The sequence below is a fragment of the Archocentrus centrarchus genome, chromosome 21 (genome assembly GCF_007364275.1).
Source record: "Archocentrus centrarchus isolate MPI-CPG fArcCen1 chromosome 21, fArcCen1, whole genome shotgun sequence".
NCBI lineage: Eukaryota > Metazoa > Chordata > Actinopteri > Cichliformes > Cichlidae > Archocentrus > Archocentrus centrarchus.
In genome coordinates, this window is record NC_044366.1 from 33,615,826 (window position 1) to 33,634,970 (window position 19,145).

The 19,145-nt window shown below is 43.4% G+C and overlaps 1 protein-coding gene across 2 annotated transcripts; it reads left to right on the forward strand.

The window, feature by feature from the left end:
- The first annotated feature begins 442 nt into the window (after positions 1-442).
- Positions 443-18,502, forward strand: ccdc80 (coiled-coil domain containing 80). Of its 2 annotated transcripts, XM_030759002.1 has the most exons (11): positions 443-1,979; positions 2,071-2,268; positions 3,504-3,997; positions 4,318-4,653; positions 5,599-5,755; positions 10,413-10,549; positions 12,287-12,438; positions 13,248-13,351; positions 17,163-17,246; positions 17,315-17,353; positions 17,664-18,502. In XM_030759002.1, exons 1-11 carry the CDS (start codon positions 1,325-1,327, stop codon positions 17,984-17,986), a joined length of 2,679 nt encoding a protein of 892 aa, XP_030614862.1. In that variant the 5' UTR covers positions 443-1,324; the 3' UTR covers positions 17,987-18,502. The 2 variants fall into 2 exon arrangements, with proteins under 2 accessions (XP_030614862.1, XP_030614863.1); XM_030759003.1 differs by lacking the exon at positions 17,315-17,353 and having other exon boundaries at positions 1,325-1,979; positions 17,664-17,986.
- The last annotated feature ends 643 nt before the right edge of the window (positions 18,503-19,145 follow it).

The following is a 19,145-nucleotide window of genomic DNA, read 5'->3' on the forward strand; positions in this document are numbered from 1 at the left end:
GTTTAAAAAGCAGCTATATGCTGAGGTTGTGTTTTGCCTTTGGAGTGAGAGTGGATGTGGCTTAGACTTAGCGGTTTTCTTTTCTTTACTTAGGCCTTAATTACAAGCCAACCTAGGAAACTTTCATAGAGGAAATGGAGAAAAACTGATTTTGGGCTAGAAAGCCATCATAAAAGAACAAAGATGGTCACTGCAGTTGTGTTGTTTTGGAAATAAACATGTTTCTATATTAATCATTTGTCTTTTTGCTCCTTTTCTCACAATAATATTTAGGGTAAGATTGAACAGACGGTCAGCCTGTAAATCATTTGTGTCCGTAAATCATTTTTCACATATGATGGTAGAAAGGAATCGAATTTGGGGGCGTTCCTCTTTTGCCTTTACGGGGGAACATGACACTGTATCTGATTATGGTCATTTCTCTTCCCGGTGAACTGGCCAGCAGGGAGTAAACTTTCATTCTTTCTTTTTTTTATTTTATTTTTATTTTCCTGAACTACTTAACGTGTTTCCGTGCAGCCCAGCTCAGTCCGACCAGTTTCCTGCAAGGAACTTTATGGTGAAAGGGGTGTTGCGGAGTGAACTGGCAGCCCAGCGTCCCGGGGCAGGGTCTGACTTTGCGTCGCCAAGAGTCCGGAGGCTGAGGTCTGTGTGGACATTTCTGGGAAAGCCTCTAGAGCTCCGATTTGCCAAAGGGGAACCTGGGAAGAGACACAGTCGCGTTTCCCCGCACAGTTGCAGCGCAGGTTTCTAGCGACGCTCAGACTCATTTTGTTGCATTTTGAGGGATCTTCCCCATTTCTGCACCCAGAAGGCTGTGTTAAGTTTCGCTGGAAATGAACAGCGCCCGAAGAATATTTTGATTAGTTAACAAGTCATTGGGGCGTAAACCAATTTTACATTTTCGAGATGTGACGTGGTCCTAAACTTTTCACTCCAGGTCATCATTGATTGTTTTCGGTGGAGAGGAACTCTTCTACACCAGTTCTGGATGTTATAACCGCGATGATCTACACTCCCGAGCTTGTGTTCTGTAAGTTGGAAACGGAAGTGCTGCTGAGATGAAGTTGTAGATCTGTTTATGCGCTATAAAGTCCTCTCGTATTCGCGCTGTCAGATTAAAAGCAGAGAGTAAAGTGGATTTGTTCAGTAGAGGTCATGCTCTGAAAGTGGTCGTTGGCAGATTATGTGCCGATCCCGCTGCTTCTGGAATTAATTGATTGTCAACCTCAGATGCGCTAAAGACGCACAGGATCAAGGATCCACCGCTGGATCTTTGTATTTACCGCAGTAAGTGTTTAGCCTACTTTATTGACACATCACAATGAGGGTTTTTGTTCTCAGTTTAGCTCTGATATATATGCTTACCTGGACCCAAGCCGACAAACAGACTCACCTCAAGCGCCGATGCGTAATTCGGCGTATCCAGCAGGGCGCAACGGCCAGGAAGCCCCTCAGAGGTTTGCGTCCTGGATATGGTTCGGCAATCTCGGTGCACAGCTCCACGAAAGCAGAAGATGTACAGTCTGACCAGGGTATCCCGCTTACCAGGTCGGAAACCTTGGAGAGCAAGAGAGCAGGAGGCCAAAGGAGAGGGGTGCGCGGACAGATTGGCTTACGCCGTCAGGTGGCCATGCTGCAAGATGAGGGCACTCCAGGAGCGAGAGCCAGAGTCACCCGGATGCCCAGCAGTGCCGGGTCACCAAATCTGCTGGCCAGTTTCGCAGGGAAAAACCGGGTCCTTGTCATCTCGGCGCCCCATGATTCAGACGGCTACTACCGACTGATGATGTCACTTCTGAAGCCAGATGTCTACTGCGAGCTGGCAGAGAGACACGTCCACCAGATAGTCATGTTTCATCAGGAAGGAGAGATGGGGGGCAAGGTGCGGAGGATTACACAAGAGGGGAAAGTGATGGAGGAGCCACTGGATACTGCCCTCATCCCCAGATTAATGAGCTTCCTAAAACTAGAGAAAGGTAAGGAAGGAGACAGCACAAATCTGTGACTCAGCTCGACATGGGTCCAAACATCATCACAGGCTTAATCCAGTAACGTGTTGATCTGTAGGCAAATTTGGAATGGTGCTGCTGAAGAAAACCCTGCAGGTGGAAGAGAGATACCCCTACCCGGTGAGGCTGGAGGCCATGTATGAGGTCATTGACCAGTCACCCATGAGGAAGCTGGAGAAGCTTCGTCAGAAAGGCTTCGTCCAGAAGTGTAAAGGAGCAGGTGTGGAAGGACAGGTGGAAGAAGGCACACTCGCAGGTGAGAATGGTTATGCTTCAAACATTTTTAACATGATTGTTTTTATAGCAGGAAAAGCCACACGTTTCAGTTTTTAACCTTTTTAATAAACACTGGAACTTTCTAGTGCCTCTGTGGTGTAGTGGTTAACACATTTGCCTCATGAAAGCTCCACGGTTTGAGACCAGGAGGAGACGCAAACCCAGCCTTAGGGGCTCACAAGCTGGTATACTCTTAGTGCCAGTCCCCAGCCTGGATAAATTGGATGGTTGCACCAGGATGGGCATCCATTGTAAAATGTGTGGATTCATCCGCTGTGGCGACCCCTTGGACAGTAAGGGAGCCGCCAAAATTGACACTGGACCTTTCTCACAGGTATCCAGCCGTGCAGAATGGTTTTCACTCGCCCAGCCTTCATCTCTAGTAGTCTAGAGCAGTTTGGATAATGCTAATAGTGCAACTCGGTATAATCCATGCTGACAGCTGTTTTCAGAGGGCCTCTTGTTCAGAAGAAATTAGTTCCTAAGAAATGCTGATAATGTTGCTTTTTTTTGTGTGTGAATTATTCAGATTTAAGTAGAGTTGGTTTTTGGGAAGCGAGGTTGACGGATTATATTTTTTAAATGGATTTAAATGTAATCCCAGATCCCAGAGGCAGACTTTTAAAAATCTGAGTGAAAAAAAACCAAAAAACTCTGCATGACTAAACCAAAATGAAAATAAACCAAGAGGTCATTTATTTTTGTGAACTGATCTACTAGATGCAGCAATCTGTACATTCATAAAATACAGTGAAATGCAGGCAGCTAGACTGAAAAATGTAAAAACCTTTAGCATACTGTGCTGTGCAGAATAGAAGTTTTACCACATAACACTATCAGCTGTTCATGATACTTTATTATTATGTCAGTTAACTTGCTTAAAGAGCCTTTGTCATGGTGGCATATTGCCAACTAAACCTTAAACCTATTCTTAGTCTCTTAAACACACCTCACCAAATAATTGAAAGAATCCCCACGACAGTATTAAATTCACGATTTAAACCAGAGAAGAAAATACTGGAAAAATCTGCAGTGGTTGCCTGTTCATATATTTTCCCTCAGCGACATTAGCATTTACAGGATGCAGCTGTATTCAGAAACACAGACACGGATGATGCGTGTTATAACAAACAGTTTCAATATTCAAATTATTTTTGGCAGATGAATATAAAATTACCTTTACCTCTGATCTGTGTTTGTGTATTTGGGGACCAGCTCCGGACACGCCTGTGCTAAGAAAACCACAGAAAAAAATCCCAAGAAAGCCCTCAACAACAACAACAACCACAACCACCACAACAACTACACAACCAACCACAACTACCACAACCACAACCCAGCCCACGACTACCACTACGACCACTACCACAACCAGAGCGACAACCACCACAACCAAAGCTACAACAACAACCATAAAACCAACCACTACCACCACCAGAAGAACCACCACCACAAAAAGGCCCACCACCACCAGTACCACCCAGAAACCGACCAGAGCTCACACCACAGCCCTGTGGCTCCCACCGCCAAGAACTACTGCTGATCCCTACTACAGCCGCAGAGAGAGGGAACGGTACCCCGCGAAAACCACCCCAGCCGGAGATAACCGCACGGACAAGGACCACAGAGATCCGCACAGCCGCAAGCTACCCGCCACTCATAAACTCTCAAAGACCAAGCCCACCAAGAAGAAGAACAGCGGAGAGAAGGTAATTTATGAGATTCATGCTGTATATGGAATACTAATACATGCTGTATATTGGTACTAAAAACATAAGTTACATAGATTTATAGATGATGATATGGATGAGCTAATTAGCCAATATGTCACCTGTGCAGTGCACTTCCTTTAGATTATTTTTATGGCTTTACAGTTTTCACACGAAAAAGGTGTTTAACAGCCAAAGTAACACTTTCTGTGTGCACAAAGCTAACAAAGCTAACTAAGACACTGACTCAAGACCAAATCATTGTCGTGGTGTTTTAATGAGTAATGAAAATGAAAAATAACATCTGCTTTTGTGTGCAGGTGTTGACTAATGAGTATGAAGATAAATATGAGCCTAGCAAGCCAACAGCAGAGGAAGAGCTGGAAACCACCACCCCTAACACTCCTATCAGGAAGGGCAAGCACGATAAGCACGACAAGAAGAAGAAAAAGAGTGACAAGGCCGGCAAGAAAACCGAGAGGAGAGGAGGAAAGCCAGGGAAGGAGGGAAAGATGGGCGGGAAAAAAAATGGAAAGAAGGTGTCAAAGTACCCGGACAAAGAGGACTACACAAAGCCCACTAAGAAGCCAACGCCCCTACCAAAGAGCCGACTTTCCTCCTTTCTGGATTACTTTGAGAGCAGGAGGCGGCTGCTGGTGAGAGCATGACGTAATATTCACAGTTCATAAGATGCTCAATACCTCTTTCTCCTGGCAAAACTCCAGGTTTCAGGTCTTGGCCAGATGGAAATGTCAGTACTCAGAGCGCCACAGTTAAATGTGAGGACAGGTTTTAAAGGAGCAGTTTGACATTTTGGCTTAAATGCTTGTTCAGTTTCTGTAGCTTCATATTTGTCATTGATCTCTTCATCTGTCTCTAGAAAGCAAATAAGCACAATTCCCCAAATCTCAAACAGTTTATTTATAGAAGCATATTAGCATCAGTAGTGGCTGAAGTTATAAGAGAAAAAAAAAGACACAGTCAGTGGTGATCCAACAGAAATGCCTGCCAGACTCATTATACACGAGATAAGTTTTAGTCTTTTTAGTTTAGCTCTTTTCCAGTTTTGACTGACTTCATAGTTGTTGAGTTGTGAGGCTCAGCACTGCACCATTTTGAATCACTGGACCTTTTCTTTCACAGCAGGAGGAAATGATCTACAGCTGGTGCAGCTCCAATGAGGAAAGAGCTTGTTTTCCATGACAGGGTGCTGAAACATTATGAACACTCATCACATCTGGACAAATAATTTTCTGTTGATTCATTTTTTGCTAGTCAACAAAAAAAAAAAGCACCTCTGTGCCCCGTGATAGGAAATCATTCAGTTGTGTACGGTGCCACTTCTTTATAATGCAGTGGTAGGTAACACGACCATCATCCAGCTATGTGTGCTAACAGACTGAGCGGCTCTGTTTTGCAGCCAGTATAGATTCTTATCGCAGCAGTGCTGTGAACAGGCTGGGAAAATATGCCCCATCCTCCGCCTGCAGGTTAATGTAAACATCACCTCCGCAGCGCACTGTATGTGTGTGTGTATGTGTGTTTCACTGCATATCCAGGATATTCTAACCTCCATATTTCCACTCCCTCCCTTCCTGCAGCTGATTACATCCCCCAGTGAGGAGAACAGCATGTATGTTCAGCAGAGGGATGAGTACCTGGAGTCTGTGTGTGAAATGGCCATCAGGAAGGTCTCTATCATTACTATTTTTGGCTCTTTGACCAACTCCACCATGAAAATTGACCACTATCAGATAGGTAAGTAGTCCCACATACAGTTCATATACAGTGGTATGAGATGGTTCAGTAAGTTTTCTTTGTTTCTTGTTGTGGCATAGAATAGGCCATGATGAACTGTAGCTAGTCTTTCAGCTGCTGCACCTTTTTTGAATAGTTCACGTGGATCTCAATTTGGAGCAGATGTTTTCCAGACATTCAGCGTTTCTCAGTTGCAACATGGTGAAACAGTAAAACATTTCTGAAGTTCCCAGCACTGAAGATGGACTTCCCACAACAGCTCTGACATGCAGCAAAACACTTCAGTTAACCAACAAAAGGCTGTAATTCTTTAACTAAGTCATGTTTTCACTGACAGTAAATGTTTTTGAGGATAACTGAAAATGATCGTAGATCCAGCTAAATGCTTTCCCTGCTAATTTTAAGAGCTGCTGGTTTTCTCTTCTTTGCGGAGGAAAAAGAGCACTCAGATTTAATGTGAGGAAAACACGACAGCAAGCACTGCTTCTGTGCACTACACGGAAGAAAAACATCAAAGCAGTTAGTCCAGTTTAATCTCTATAGTACCAATTCACAAATGATCAGATAGCCTGTAAGCAAACATTTGGTGACAGTGGGAAGGAAGAACTGCCTTTCTTAATAAGAAACGATCTCTGGCACAACCAGGCTCGGTGTGTGGCAGCTATCTGCTGTGGCCAGTCAGGAAGTGAGGAGAGAGAGAAGAGAACAAGGACAAAACACAACCTACAGAACAGAGAAGACAAATGTTAGAGGTGTATAAATGGAACAGTTGTGGCAAGAGGTGAGTGGAGAAGCAAAGCTCATTGCATTATGCAGAATCCCCCGGCAGCCTGAGCCCACAGCAGCGTAACTGAGGGATGATTCAGGGTTACCTGATCCAACCCTAACTACAAGCTTTATCAAAAAGTAAAGTTTGAAGCCGAATTTTAAAAACAAAGAGGGTGTCTTTCTCCTGAACTCAAGCTGGCGGCTGGTTCCACAGGAGACTTTAAATTCAATTCTGGATTTAGCAAGGATCCAATGAGGAGAAGTCAGTATGGAAGAAATCAGATCAGTCTCTCGAATCCCCATCAGTACATTTTAGATCAGTTGAAGGCTTTTCAGGGAGCTTTCAGAAGAACCTGATAATCCATCTGAGACAGGATGTTTCTAATTATGGCAATATTGTACAGATGAAAGAAGGCAGTCCTATATACACTGCTCAAATAAATTAAAGGAACACTCTGAAACCTCATCAGATCTCAATGGGAAAAAATCGTGCTGGATATCTGCACTGATATGGGCTGGGTAATGTGTTAGTAATGGAAGGTTTGATGGAAATGAAAATTATCAACCTACAGAGGCTGAATTCAGACACAGCAAGCTGAAATTTCATTGCAGCAACTAAAAATGGTCCTCAGTAGTTTGCATGCCCCCCACATGCTCTTATGCATGCCTGACAAGGTTGGGGCTCCTAATGAGACAGCAGATGATGTCCTCTAGGATCTCCTTCCAGATCTGGGCCAGGGCATCACTGAGCTCCTGGACAGTCTGAGGTGCAACCTGGCAGCATCAGATGGACTGAAACACAATGTCTCAGAGGTGTTCTGTTGGATTTAGGTCAGGTGAGCCTGGGGGCCAGTCAATGGTATCAGTTCCTTCATCCTCCAGGAACTACCTGCATACCCTCACCACATGAGGCCAGACATTGTTGTGCACCAGGAGGAACCCAAGACCCACTGCACCAGCGTAGTGTCTCACAGTGGGTCCAAGGATTTCACCCTGATACCTAATGGCAGTCAGGGTGCCGTTGTCTAGTCTGTAGAGGTCTGTGGCTCCCTCCATGGATATGCCTCCCCAGACCCTCACTGACCCACCAGCAAACTGGTCGTGCTGAATGATGTTACAGACAGCATAGCGTTCTCCACGGGTTCTCCAGACCCTTTCATGTCTGTCACATGTGCTCATGGTGAATCTGCTCTCACCTGTGAGAAGCACAGGGTGCCAGCGGTGGAGCTGCCAATTCTGGTATTCTATGGCAATAGAATGGCCCAGTGCCGGGCAGTGAGCACAGGGCTGTTTCTGTTTCTGATTGTTTGGTCAGAGACATTCACACGAGCGGCTGCTGGAGGTCATTTTGTAGCTCTGGCAGTGCTTATCCCGTTCCTCCTTGCACAAAGGAGTAGATACCGGTCCTGCTGATGGATTAAGGACCTTCTATGGCCCTGTCTGGTTCTCCTAGAGTAACTTCCTCTCCTGGAATCTCCTCCATGCTCCTGAGACTGTGCTGGGAGACAGAGGAGTTGGGCTACCTGTACAACCTCTGTAGGGTGACACTGACCCTAGCCAAATGCAAAACTAGTGAAAAAACAGTCAGAAAAGGTGAGGAGGGAAAAAGGTCAGTGGCCTTCACCTGTAAAAACATTCCTGTTTTGGGGGGTTGACTCATTGTTGCCCCTCTAGTGCACCTGTTAATTTCATGAACACCAAATCAGCTGAAACTGATTAACAACCCCCTCTGATAATTAACTGACCAGATCTATATCCCAGTGGTTTAAGTGACTTCATGCTAAACTCTGATTAAGAAACATTCCCTTATTTATTTATTTTTTTATTTTTTTGAGCAGTATATTTGCTTAATGTGCTTGACATGACTCCAAGATTCCTCACAGTGGTGTTAGCGGCCAAGCTAATCCCATCCAGATGAAGTTCCTTGGTCAGACACTGTTTCTGAAGCATCAGCCCACTTTGTGCATTAATATACTATTGTAACAAAACAGTGATGGGAGTCAGTGTCCACCACATCACTCCATTTGTTCTCGCCCCACCACTATAAAATATCTTGCATAATTTTAGCATTTCAGTAGATGTTCGCTTCAGTTTTTTGTTGTTGTTGTTGTTGTTGTTTCTTAAGCTTAGTTATTGTGAACGCTGAGATTTTTCTACTATTGCTATTGAAACTACAGCCTGTTCAGGGGAAATGATATTTTGTGAGTGCTGTCCATACTGAGATTGAGGCGAGGAACAGTGTCTCCTGCCACGTCTGCTGTCCTGTCCTTGTTTTACCTTCCTCACATTATGTCAAACTAAATGTTTTCAGCAGAGATCTCTGCTCCAGCAAAAACATTCAGAATGTACACAACTGCCAAAGCCACAGTGTTTTGTGCTTCCCTGTGCAAGTGACACTAAACAGTGCTGACTGCTGAATCCTGTGACCTTAGATTCTGCTCATTTACCATCGTGTCATAATGTTTATTTTAGTAACAATACTGTATTTTTTAGCTAGCAGTAGGAATACCTTGGGCTTCTAATACAAAACGCGATGAGTTCAGCAGATATGAATTACAGAAGTCTGTATAACATGTATTGGGAGAGAAAGCCAGAGTGCATACCTTCCCTGTGTATCATCTCCTCTGGAGCTGATGTGTAAGCTGGAGATAGTTAATGCATCACACCCACATGCACAGCAAATGCACTTAGAACAGTGCTTGAAAAGCTACTTGTTCAAAAGTAACAAAACCGCTGCTTGTTTTTATGAGGTGTGCTGCGTCATTTGTGCTTGGCTTCTATTTTGAGTCATTTTATAGCCGTCTCAAACCAGAGGCTGTGGTCGATGTGTGTTAACTTCACTTTGTTAAGCTTTATAAGTCTGACACTCGATGCAGCAACGAGGTTTTATCCGGAGGGGTCGAGGTAACACCATCCGTGGTTGGACTCAGTTCCGCTTTTGTTCCACTCACACATACTTCTGTTACTCTTGCCGTGGTCCTCATTTATTTTAATCATGAAGGCTTGGTTTAAGCTTAGGTTAAAGTTAATGTAAGAGATAGTAACGTGAAGTAGCCTTAAGAAAGTTAGTCTAATGTCCTCTGAAGTGATGGAAACACGTGTGTGAACACGTGCAAACAGCCGGTCCTTTCTGGTCTGCCCCTCCCCTCTGATTACTGTGACTTCATGTTTGGGTTTCAGGCTGGTTGGCCATGCGTATGTGTTATATATATAGAACCCATCTGAGAGCGTTTAGTGTATGTATCTGTGTGTACAGTCTGTGTCCTCTGCCTCCTGCATGGACTGGGGGTTTCCTGATTTGATTGCTCATACACATTACACAGCAGAGTGGGCGAACCAACCACCAAGAACACACTGTTTTGTGGTCTGTATTTCATACACACACACACACACACACACACGGATGGAGCGATGAGTAAAGGCTTTGGTCTGCATAAACACCGGCTCCATTAGACATCCAACCCTTCTGGACCCATCAAACTTCACACACTTGTTCCCTGAGTTAACAGCACTTTGGACTTTTTATTTGGACTTTTGGAGCACATTATCAGTGCAATGTTCCTATGAATTTTAACAGTTAGTTGATTTACTTTTAAGGGGAAATATTAACATGGTGTTCCGGGCATGTCCCACCGGGAAGAGGCCCCGTGGTGGACCCAGGACACGCTGGAGAGATTATGTTTCTCGGCTGGCCTGGGAACGCCTTGGGGTCCCTCCGGATGAGCTGGAGGAGGTGGCTGGGGAAAGGGAAGCCTGGGCTTCTCTGCTTAGGCTTCTGCCCCCGCGACCCGACCCCGGATAAGCGGAAGAAAATGGATGGATGGATGGATGGGAAATATTAACAAATATTATCTCGTTGAATCTGACTAATATGTTTTCCTTTCTCCAGACAATGACAAGCCTATGAGGGGTCTTCGTCAGGAGGACCTGGTGAACCAGGATCTGATCACAGAGCTGAGGAAAGAGTTTGGCATGACATACGAGGAGTTCTACATGGTCCTGACAGACACTGACATGAGAGTCAAGGTAGGGACTTACTCTTTCTAAACAGTATAATAGCAGCATGTGAAGGCTGTGGCCCTGTAGTATAGTGGTTTGCACATTTGCCTAACAAGTGAAAGATCCCTGCTTCAGTCCCAGGAGGAGACATAATCCCTTGGGAGTGGCATCAGGAAGAGCATCTGGTTTAAAAATCTGCCAAATCAAACATTTGGCGGTACCTGCTGTGGTGACCCCTTGTGAATAACAGGGCAGCCAGAAGTAGCTAGCGTGTGATGGCCAGTCCCATGTTATAATAGAATGGCTGAGGTTTGGAGATCACATGCCTTGTTGAACACTTAAATTAGTGCAGTGCAAATTTGGGGAGCATGCGATCCGCATTGTGTTTTTGGATCTACAATTTTAAGATGTCCCCTAAATGCACCACATTCAGGCACATTTTTGGCCTTCCATTTGGTGCTCAACTGAACTGTCAAATGTATATGATTGTGGGATTTGTATTTGTATACTCCATATAGATTTTTGGCACTCAGAGTGCCCTAGGCAATGTTTATGCAAAGTTTCATCAAGATTGGTCCACTTGTTTAGAAGGAAAAGGGGAACATAAAGACATACATAATATGCTATGATCATTATAGTATATGAGATAAGCAGTGGTCCTAATATGAAACCTTGGGGCACACCTTTGGATACTAGAAGAAACAAGGAAGAAGAGCCAGCAAAGCGTTCTAGCTGACAAGTAATTTGAAAACCAATTTATAGCATTTTTGGACAAGCCAGTTATTTTGCAGTGTATTCACCAAGCTGGCATTATAAACTGTGCTAAAGGTCCTCCCTTCCTGGGACGTATCCTTAAAGGGTTCAGTCCCTGAATTGTGAAAGACCTTTTAAATATGCTGCAGTATTTTAAGACCGAGGATTTGATTAATACTTTTCCTCAAAACATAAAGTATTTGCCCTTTTTACATAATCCTGACTAATACTTTTAAACAGCCTTTCTCCTTGATTCATAGCACCGCTGCTGGTCCTCTCCCAGTATTCACGGATTCACAACTCGTCTGCCTACACTTCCATTTTCTCTCTCTGTCCTCATATTGCTAACATGGTGTTTTCACTAAAACACTGTTTTAATTCACACAACATGACATTTGCTCAACATCTGTGTATAGGAGTGTGTGTGTGTGCATGGGCCAGGATAAATCACGGGGCTGTTTTCGGACAGATTCATCAAAGAGGCCAGTGTTCACATCCTCTGCTGTCAGCAGCGGAGACAGAGCAGTCTGTGAGTGTACAAGGATGTGGGTGTGTGCATGAGACAGAAAAAGGCCAGAGAGCGCAGCGGAGGGAAAGGTGTGAAAGAACAGCAACTTCAACATATCCTGAGGAAGGTGTGAAAGTGTGTTACATTTTCATGCATGTTTCTGATGTTCATGCTGTGACCTGTTAGGATTAAATGGATTAAATGACGCTTGGTTTTGCTTGAGCGACGTGCTTTATGCTGCTTCCCAGAAGTTGTTATAAAGAATGGTTGGGATGCGGCAAAGGCCGCACCACATTTACTAACATGCTCAAACTTCATATAATCACTTTCTTGGAAGGAGTTTTGCCATTGTTTCATGCTGCGGATTTCTATTTCAATTTCTATTTCAATATAATTTTTTTTTTTTTTGGTTTGGGTTTTTTTTGTCAACAGAGATTTTGATTTATTTACTCTGTGGCTTCACCTCAAACTCAACCTTTGGGTGATTGTGACTGCTTTTTCAGCAATCCTACGAGGTTCCCATTGCCATGAAGGCTGTATTTGAGAACATCGACACCTTCTCCTCCCGAATCCGAGAGATGGAGCAGCAGAAGAGAGATGGGGTGTTCTGCAAGAAAGAGGACAAGCCCAGATCTTTGGAAAACTTCCTCTCCAGGTAACGTTTCCTGTTGGAATACACTGCATGGGCAAAAGTATGTAGATGTACAAACATTAAAGCCTTCTTGTCTGAGAAAATGATTTTAGAAACCACCAGTGGGAATTTGCTGACATTCTGCCACATCACTGAGATCAGCCCGTGAGCTCAGGTGATAAAGCCTGTATACTAAAGATCGATAGAGCCAACATAGCATCATGCATTGCAGCTTTTAGCTTAAAAATAATATGCACAAATCATACAGGACACACACCCCCCCATACCCTCGCCCATAGCAGAAATGGTTTGCCACCTATACAGGAGGGGCCTTGCCTTCCTGTATAGGTGGAGCCCCCCAGGATCTATGTAGTTAGAATTACTGGGTGTAGTTAGAATTACTGGGTGGTCCCATCACGCTGTGTCCACTTCAGTCAGATATCAGCTGCTTTGCTCTGCAGTCAGCTGGACCACAATTAAATAATTCTGCGCAGCCTTTGGCAGACTGCAGCAGCCTGTGTTCCATGAAGAGTAAAAGTAACAAAACCCCCTGCCATTCCTCAAGGCTGAATCATTTCAGTCACATTTTTTTTTCCCTGAGACGTCTAAAGCAGACAGGCTGTCTTTTGTTGCCATAGAGACCTGAATTCCACCCCCCGAACACAGCGCAGCGCTCTGGCAGGTTTTTGACCATAATTCGGGGTTGTCACCCTCTGGCAGTAATGGGGGGGGATATGTAACACACAAGCACAAACTCCTTGTCTTGGTACAGAGCTCTCACTGCGTGACCAAAGTGCCACTTAAATCCAGGCTCAAATTTTCTTTGATTGCAGGTTCCGATGGAGACGTCGCCTGTTCATCATCTCCGCTCCCAGCGACGAGGAGTGGGCCTATCAGCAGCAGCTCTACGCCCTGAACAGCCAAGCCTGCAATCTGGGTGAGTCACCAGAATTAAACCATTTTCACTTGTCGGAGGCCAGTTCACTTGCTAAAAGCTCAACTATGTTCACTATCCAGTCTCCTAATTGAGTCTGTGCTGTTTGGTGCTGCGTGGGTGGTGTAGGTTTTTTCTCCAAACACTGCTGCCTGCTGCAACCAAAAGCAAATCTATAAGAAACAAAGTTGAAGGCTGGAAAATCAGTGAGCTAAAAGATGCTGTGAAGGTCCATAAAGCTGAGGTTAACCACAGGTACCTCCGTGCAGGATCAACCAGTACAGACCAAACCCTTTCACATGCATATGATCCATTATTGCTACTTATTACTGCACTCGCTATTCTAATTAATCATAAAGGGTCAAGCTGTACCTCAGTGTCAGTGTAACAGTTGTTGTGCACTGTTCTCTTTAGCCTGTAAAAAAGGCTCATGCAGTGTTGCAGCAGCGTCATCCATCCAGACAGAAAACCTAAAGACAAAGCATCAGGTTCATCCTTTGGAAAGATTTAAAAAGGGAAATGCAAACTCTGCTTACATGTTTTATAAATTGAAGTAAAATGTGGCCTCTTTTTTTCATTTGACTGGCTCATAATTCATCAAATCCATACAGGAGCCTACATACAGCTGAAGATTTGAAATGTTAAATCTGATTTGTCAGACAACTTTACTGTAAGTTCTTGATGACATTTTTTTTTTTCTGTGAGGTCTTCAAGCGTATGCTGGCTCCTTAAATTTACATTTGATCATTGAAGTTTTGAGAAACCCTGACTTAGTCATGTGTTCTTAAGTAAAAGTAGTTCCCACTGGATTTTTATTTGCTTTATCTCATGCTCACTCTTCCTAAATAGTAAACTTTTAAAGTGCTTTTCTACTCTGAGCACTCGAAGCACTTTTCACTACAAGCCTCATTCACCTAATCACGCACTCACACTCCTGCGGATGCATCAGGGGAAACTTGGGATTCAGGATCCTGCCCGTGCAGACTAGAGTAGCTAGGAATCGAACCCCTGACCTTCTGATTGGCAGACAGCCCACTCAACCTCCTGTTCCTGCAAGCCAGAAAGTACAAAGCTTCACTTTTATTAAAGTGAGCACAGGGCGAAACATCCCTGTGATAATTGATAAGATGTTTACTTCATGCTGACTCTCTCTTCACTCAGGCCCGTGTCCTGACTCTGCTTGCCAAAGTAATAGTCAGTTCATGAATATGTAAATCAATTGAAGAAGCAGATTGCAAGGAATGTTTTTTGTTTACTGCAACTCCCTAGATATTGTGTGTATATTTATGTGTGTGAGCACTATGTGTGTGTGTTAATGCGTGTGCACCAGCGGATGTGCAGAAGGATTCCAGATGACAAAACTGGCAAAGAACTGTACTGTAAGCATTTTTCCTCCCGTGGCAGGGGCCGTTTCAGCCGGCCAGTTAGTCAGCTTTTCCACAGTTACTTGAAAGTTATTACTGCACATCTCAAAAAGAGGCATTTATCTCAACTTAGCAAATCTCAACAACCTGACATGTTTGACAGGTTTATGGAAGATAAATGTAAACTTTAAATAGCCCACGGTGAACTATACTTTCAGTGAAACCAAATAAATGCTGTCAGCAGGACTCTCTACCCAAGATGAACCTCGTGCTACAGTCTTGTTTACACGAGTTCAAGATTTCGGACATTTCTTCCTGGCTCCGTTCAGACTTTTGTTAGCTCTGCTCCCTCGTAGTGTGGAAAAAACATTTAAATGTATTTCACATTCATGAGATTGACTTTTGCACTCTTGATGCTTATTATGGTTCAGGAAGAAATGATTAATCAGAATTTAATAAGCTTGCTTAGACTTGACTAACTACACTTTGTAATAGGAAAATTTTCTGAAGCTTAAATGGTGTAAGTGACCACTTCAAAAGCTTATTATTGTAAAAAAAAAAAAAAAAAAAAGCCAATTTATTAACATTTGCAACTGCGTAACTGAAATGCTACACCGCAAGCCATCACATCTGCAGTTATGCATTGCATCAGTAAACAAGACGACAAAGAAACTTTGCTGGCCCTTACAAAGAATGCAGGTTTAAAGGGGACATATCATGCAAAATCCACTATTTTTAGCCCTTACATAAACTTTTTTGTGTACTCTGGGAGTGCAGAAAATTTAAATGTATTCTCTTTTGGTGCTGCGTAGATATCTTTATATTCTTTTTGGGTCATATTTTTCAGTCTGTTCATTTTTCTCTATTCCCTATTATGGTTTCCTGTCTATTACATCACAGTATTTGCTGTGGAACTGCTAAACAAGATCGTGGACTTTCGGCTAACCAATTTTGTGACCTGCCTTTTTTGTTCCCTTGCAGCGATTTAGTAGTCCAAGTAAAATATACTTAATCAAATTATTGCACATCTTTAATTGTGTACAGCGAGTGAGTATCCTGTTGTGGGTGTTAAATAGTAGTTCCCAGTGTATGGACACTATAGTTAAATTACGTTCCATATTGTAGGTAGTTGTTATGGATGGAGAGGGTGTAAATACAGTAATAACACACCATTGCGATGCATTCATTTGAAGGCGTGCTTCTGCGGGTTCGTCGTCTTCATTGTCCTGCTCTGGGTCAGACTCTGGTTCGAACATGTAAGGGTGGATGGACAAGTCTTCCACTGTTGAAATCTTTAATAAACTTGGGAATAAAAAGTTTCTCTGCCGGTAGATAATCATACTGCTGCTATCAAACTACAAAAATGGCCGAACGAAGTGGAGTGGGAACGCTCTGCGACCTGGAGGGGAGGCGGGGCGTGAAATGTCTCATTCACATTTAAACAGACCGCACCAAACCCAGCTGCTCTAAGACGCACCTGAGAACAGGGGTAAACGAGGGGTCTGTCAGACCAAAGCATTGCAGTTCTACTGTATATAGACCACAAGTGAATGATTTACATATGAAAAGGAAGGATTTAAAAGCATGATATGTCCACTTTAAGGCATGTCTGCATTGGCTTCATGTAGCTATAGCCATCTTTTATATACAGTCTGTAGTTCTGCAGCAGTCATCATGATTGTACCAAGAAAGAAGCAGCATGAAAAGATAGAGAGGATTTACAGCCATGCACTGCACCCTCTGATTTAGCAGGTATTTTTTTTACAAACTTGCAATGATGAAAATATTTTTTACTAATAGCTTGTTGCTGATTGGTAAAACATTAACAGATTATATAACATTTGTTCTAGCTTCTAAACCTCTCGTGAAATATAACTTAGTGGGATGTGGTACCATCCATCTGTATGAGTGTACACAGTTTTTCTCTAAGTTAAGTCAGATGATTGAAGAAAAAAGCATTTCTTGCTTTATCAGCAGGTCCAGTTTAGGTCCTATTGGGACTTTTTTCCCCTGGTGTGTTGCTCTTGGCTGGGTTAGTACCCACGGCTGCCCCCTCCCTCCCCGCCCCAGACAAAGGCCTGTCCTGCTGACTGGGCTGAAGGCCTGAGAGGTTTGATCCTGGTATTCAGCACTTGGCGCTCACCAAGTGAAGCCAGCGTTCTCCTGTGTTTAATGTGGGCTTTCTCGCTTCAGAGGAAACAGCTTTTTGGCAGGCATTTCCAGACCACCATCACATTCTCTTCCCTTTACCTAGAACCAGCGCTTAGGATGGTTCCAATAACAAATAAACCACCACAGTAACGATCAGCCTGAGTAAGCAGAGAGACCGATAAGTAACAGTTGGTCGGCACATTGCTGGCATAGTGTTCTCAGTTGAAGTCTTGCTGTTATCTAAGATATGTTTGCCTCTTTCTGATGTCTTGTCAATAATGGTTGCCATGGTGACACAGGCCTGAGGCACATCGCCATTCTGAAGTTGGTTGGCACGGAGTTGCCAGATATGGGCGGAGTCTTGGAACTCTATCCTATCAATGGTAAGAATTTTTAATTTATACTAATTTATACTAATTTAATTTATACCGTACACATTTTCCTTATACAGGTCTGAAATCGAGCCCTGCACTCTACAACCAAGATCCAAGTCAGTTACACACACACACAAAAAAAACTGCAATGCCAGTGTTTCTTTAGTCCTCTTTAATCAGTTTGGTAAAGAGGTCCACTTACTAGTCCAACAGAAATGTTTCAGTACAGTGTCACAGCTGTCTAAAAACTTCACTGGGGAAACAGAGATGTGAGTTTGGATTGTGCAAGACTTTACAAACTAGAGCTGTTCAGTGTCGCAAGTTGCTGTAAATGTCAAATAAGGCTGCAAGAGGAAAATGTGGCTGTGCTCTCTCTCTATGATGAAATTTTACTGTGTTCCTAACTGGAATCTCTGGTCCATCCAGGGAGTGCTACCGTGGAGCGTGAAGGGCTCTCAGCTACCCTTGTGAAGGACATGAGAAACTACTTCCAAATCAGCGCAGAATACTTCTCCATGCTGCTGGTGGGAAAGGATGGCAATGTTAAGTCCTGGTACCCCTCGCCTATGTGGTCCATGGCCATCATCTATGACCTGGTAGACTCTATGCAGCTCCGCAGACAGGAGATGGCCATCCAACAGTCGCTTGGTATGCGCTGCCCTGAAGACGAATACGGTGGCTATGGCTACCATCAGCATGGATACGAACACGGTTATCAGGACGGCTATCACCAAGGGTATGGTTACTAATAGGTGTGTGCGAGCCAGTGATGCACGCCGCCCTGCAGCTGGTCCTTGGTGCTATCTTCCTTTGGCCCATAACCTTTCCCATCTTCCACCAGGCAGTTGTCACAGATGAATATTTTGTAGCACTTAGAGAAAGGAAGAAAACTGCTTTCACATATCCACTTCTTTAACATTCACTATATAGCTTAGTACGCAATATAATTAGCAGTCACATCTGGTTAGTCAATAAATGTATGGATGAACCTGGAGGTTCAGAGATGGGTTATGTACTTTAGTTTTTTTTGTTTTTTTTTTTACTTCAAACATTAGTACATCATCTGTCATCTTCACTGGGCCAAACTTACATATTCAGATTCTCAGCACACACTTTGATTTTGTAGATAATAGGAAACGTATTTATTGGACATCTGTTGCATTTGAAGTGCATTTACCAATAATAATATAAAAAGCGTTGCATTATTTCTCTTTTGTAAAGTTTCTGTTGCTATACATTGTTTGTATTTATACTCTGTTTCTATATGGCTATATGAAAATAAACATTTGTTTAATACCAGGTTCTTTGCACTGCTTGTCTAACTTTTAGTGCAAATGCACTGCAATAATCTTTTGAGATACATCTCCCCCTAGTGGCTAAATATTGTAAAAGTGGAGAAATATTTTTCAGCATGTTTTACTTGACATATGATTTAAACAACCTTAGATCTACAATAGCTTCAGACCATCTCAACTTATCATCCTCTCTATAGTCACAATTACAAACACATTTTGTGAGTGAGGATGGCTGGAATCAATTAACTTTATATTATCTAAATTATATATAGTGAAATACATTTCACTGCACTGTACTGTGTACAACTGCATGTGGCAAATAAACCTTAGACACATACTGTAGCCCAAATGGCAAAAAAAAAAAAAGTTCATGCTGGTTCTGATAGGATGGTGTCAGAGTACACAGTGTATCACAGTTTGTTGTGTATGGGGCTGCATAGCTGCAGGCCAGTGACGGTACCCGTGCTGAACCCTGTTCACCAGAAGTGCCAACAACGGGCACCTGAGCATCAGAACTGGCTCACGGAGCAATGGAAGAAGGTGGGCTGGTCTGATGAATCACATTTTCTTTTACATCACGTGGATGGCCGGGTGCGTGTGCGTCACCTACCTG

Excerpts from the sequence above, each read along its gene's own strand:
- ccdc80 (XM_030759002.1), top strand. The coding sequence starts at position 1,325 with ATGAGGGTTTTTGTTCTCAGTTTAGCTCTGATATATATGCTTACCTGG. Across the intron at positions 1,980-2,070 it reads CTTCCTAAAACTAGAGAAAG|GCAAATTTGGAATGGTGCTG; the intron begins GTAAGGAAGGAG and ends GTTGATCTGTAG. Across the intron at positions 10,550-12,286 it reads ACACTGACATGAGAGTCAAG|CAATCCTACGAGGTTCCCAT; the intron begins GTAGGGACTTAC and ends CTGCTTTTTCAG.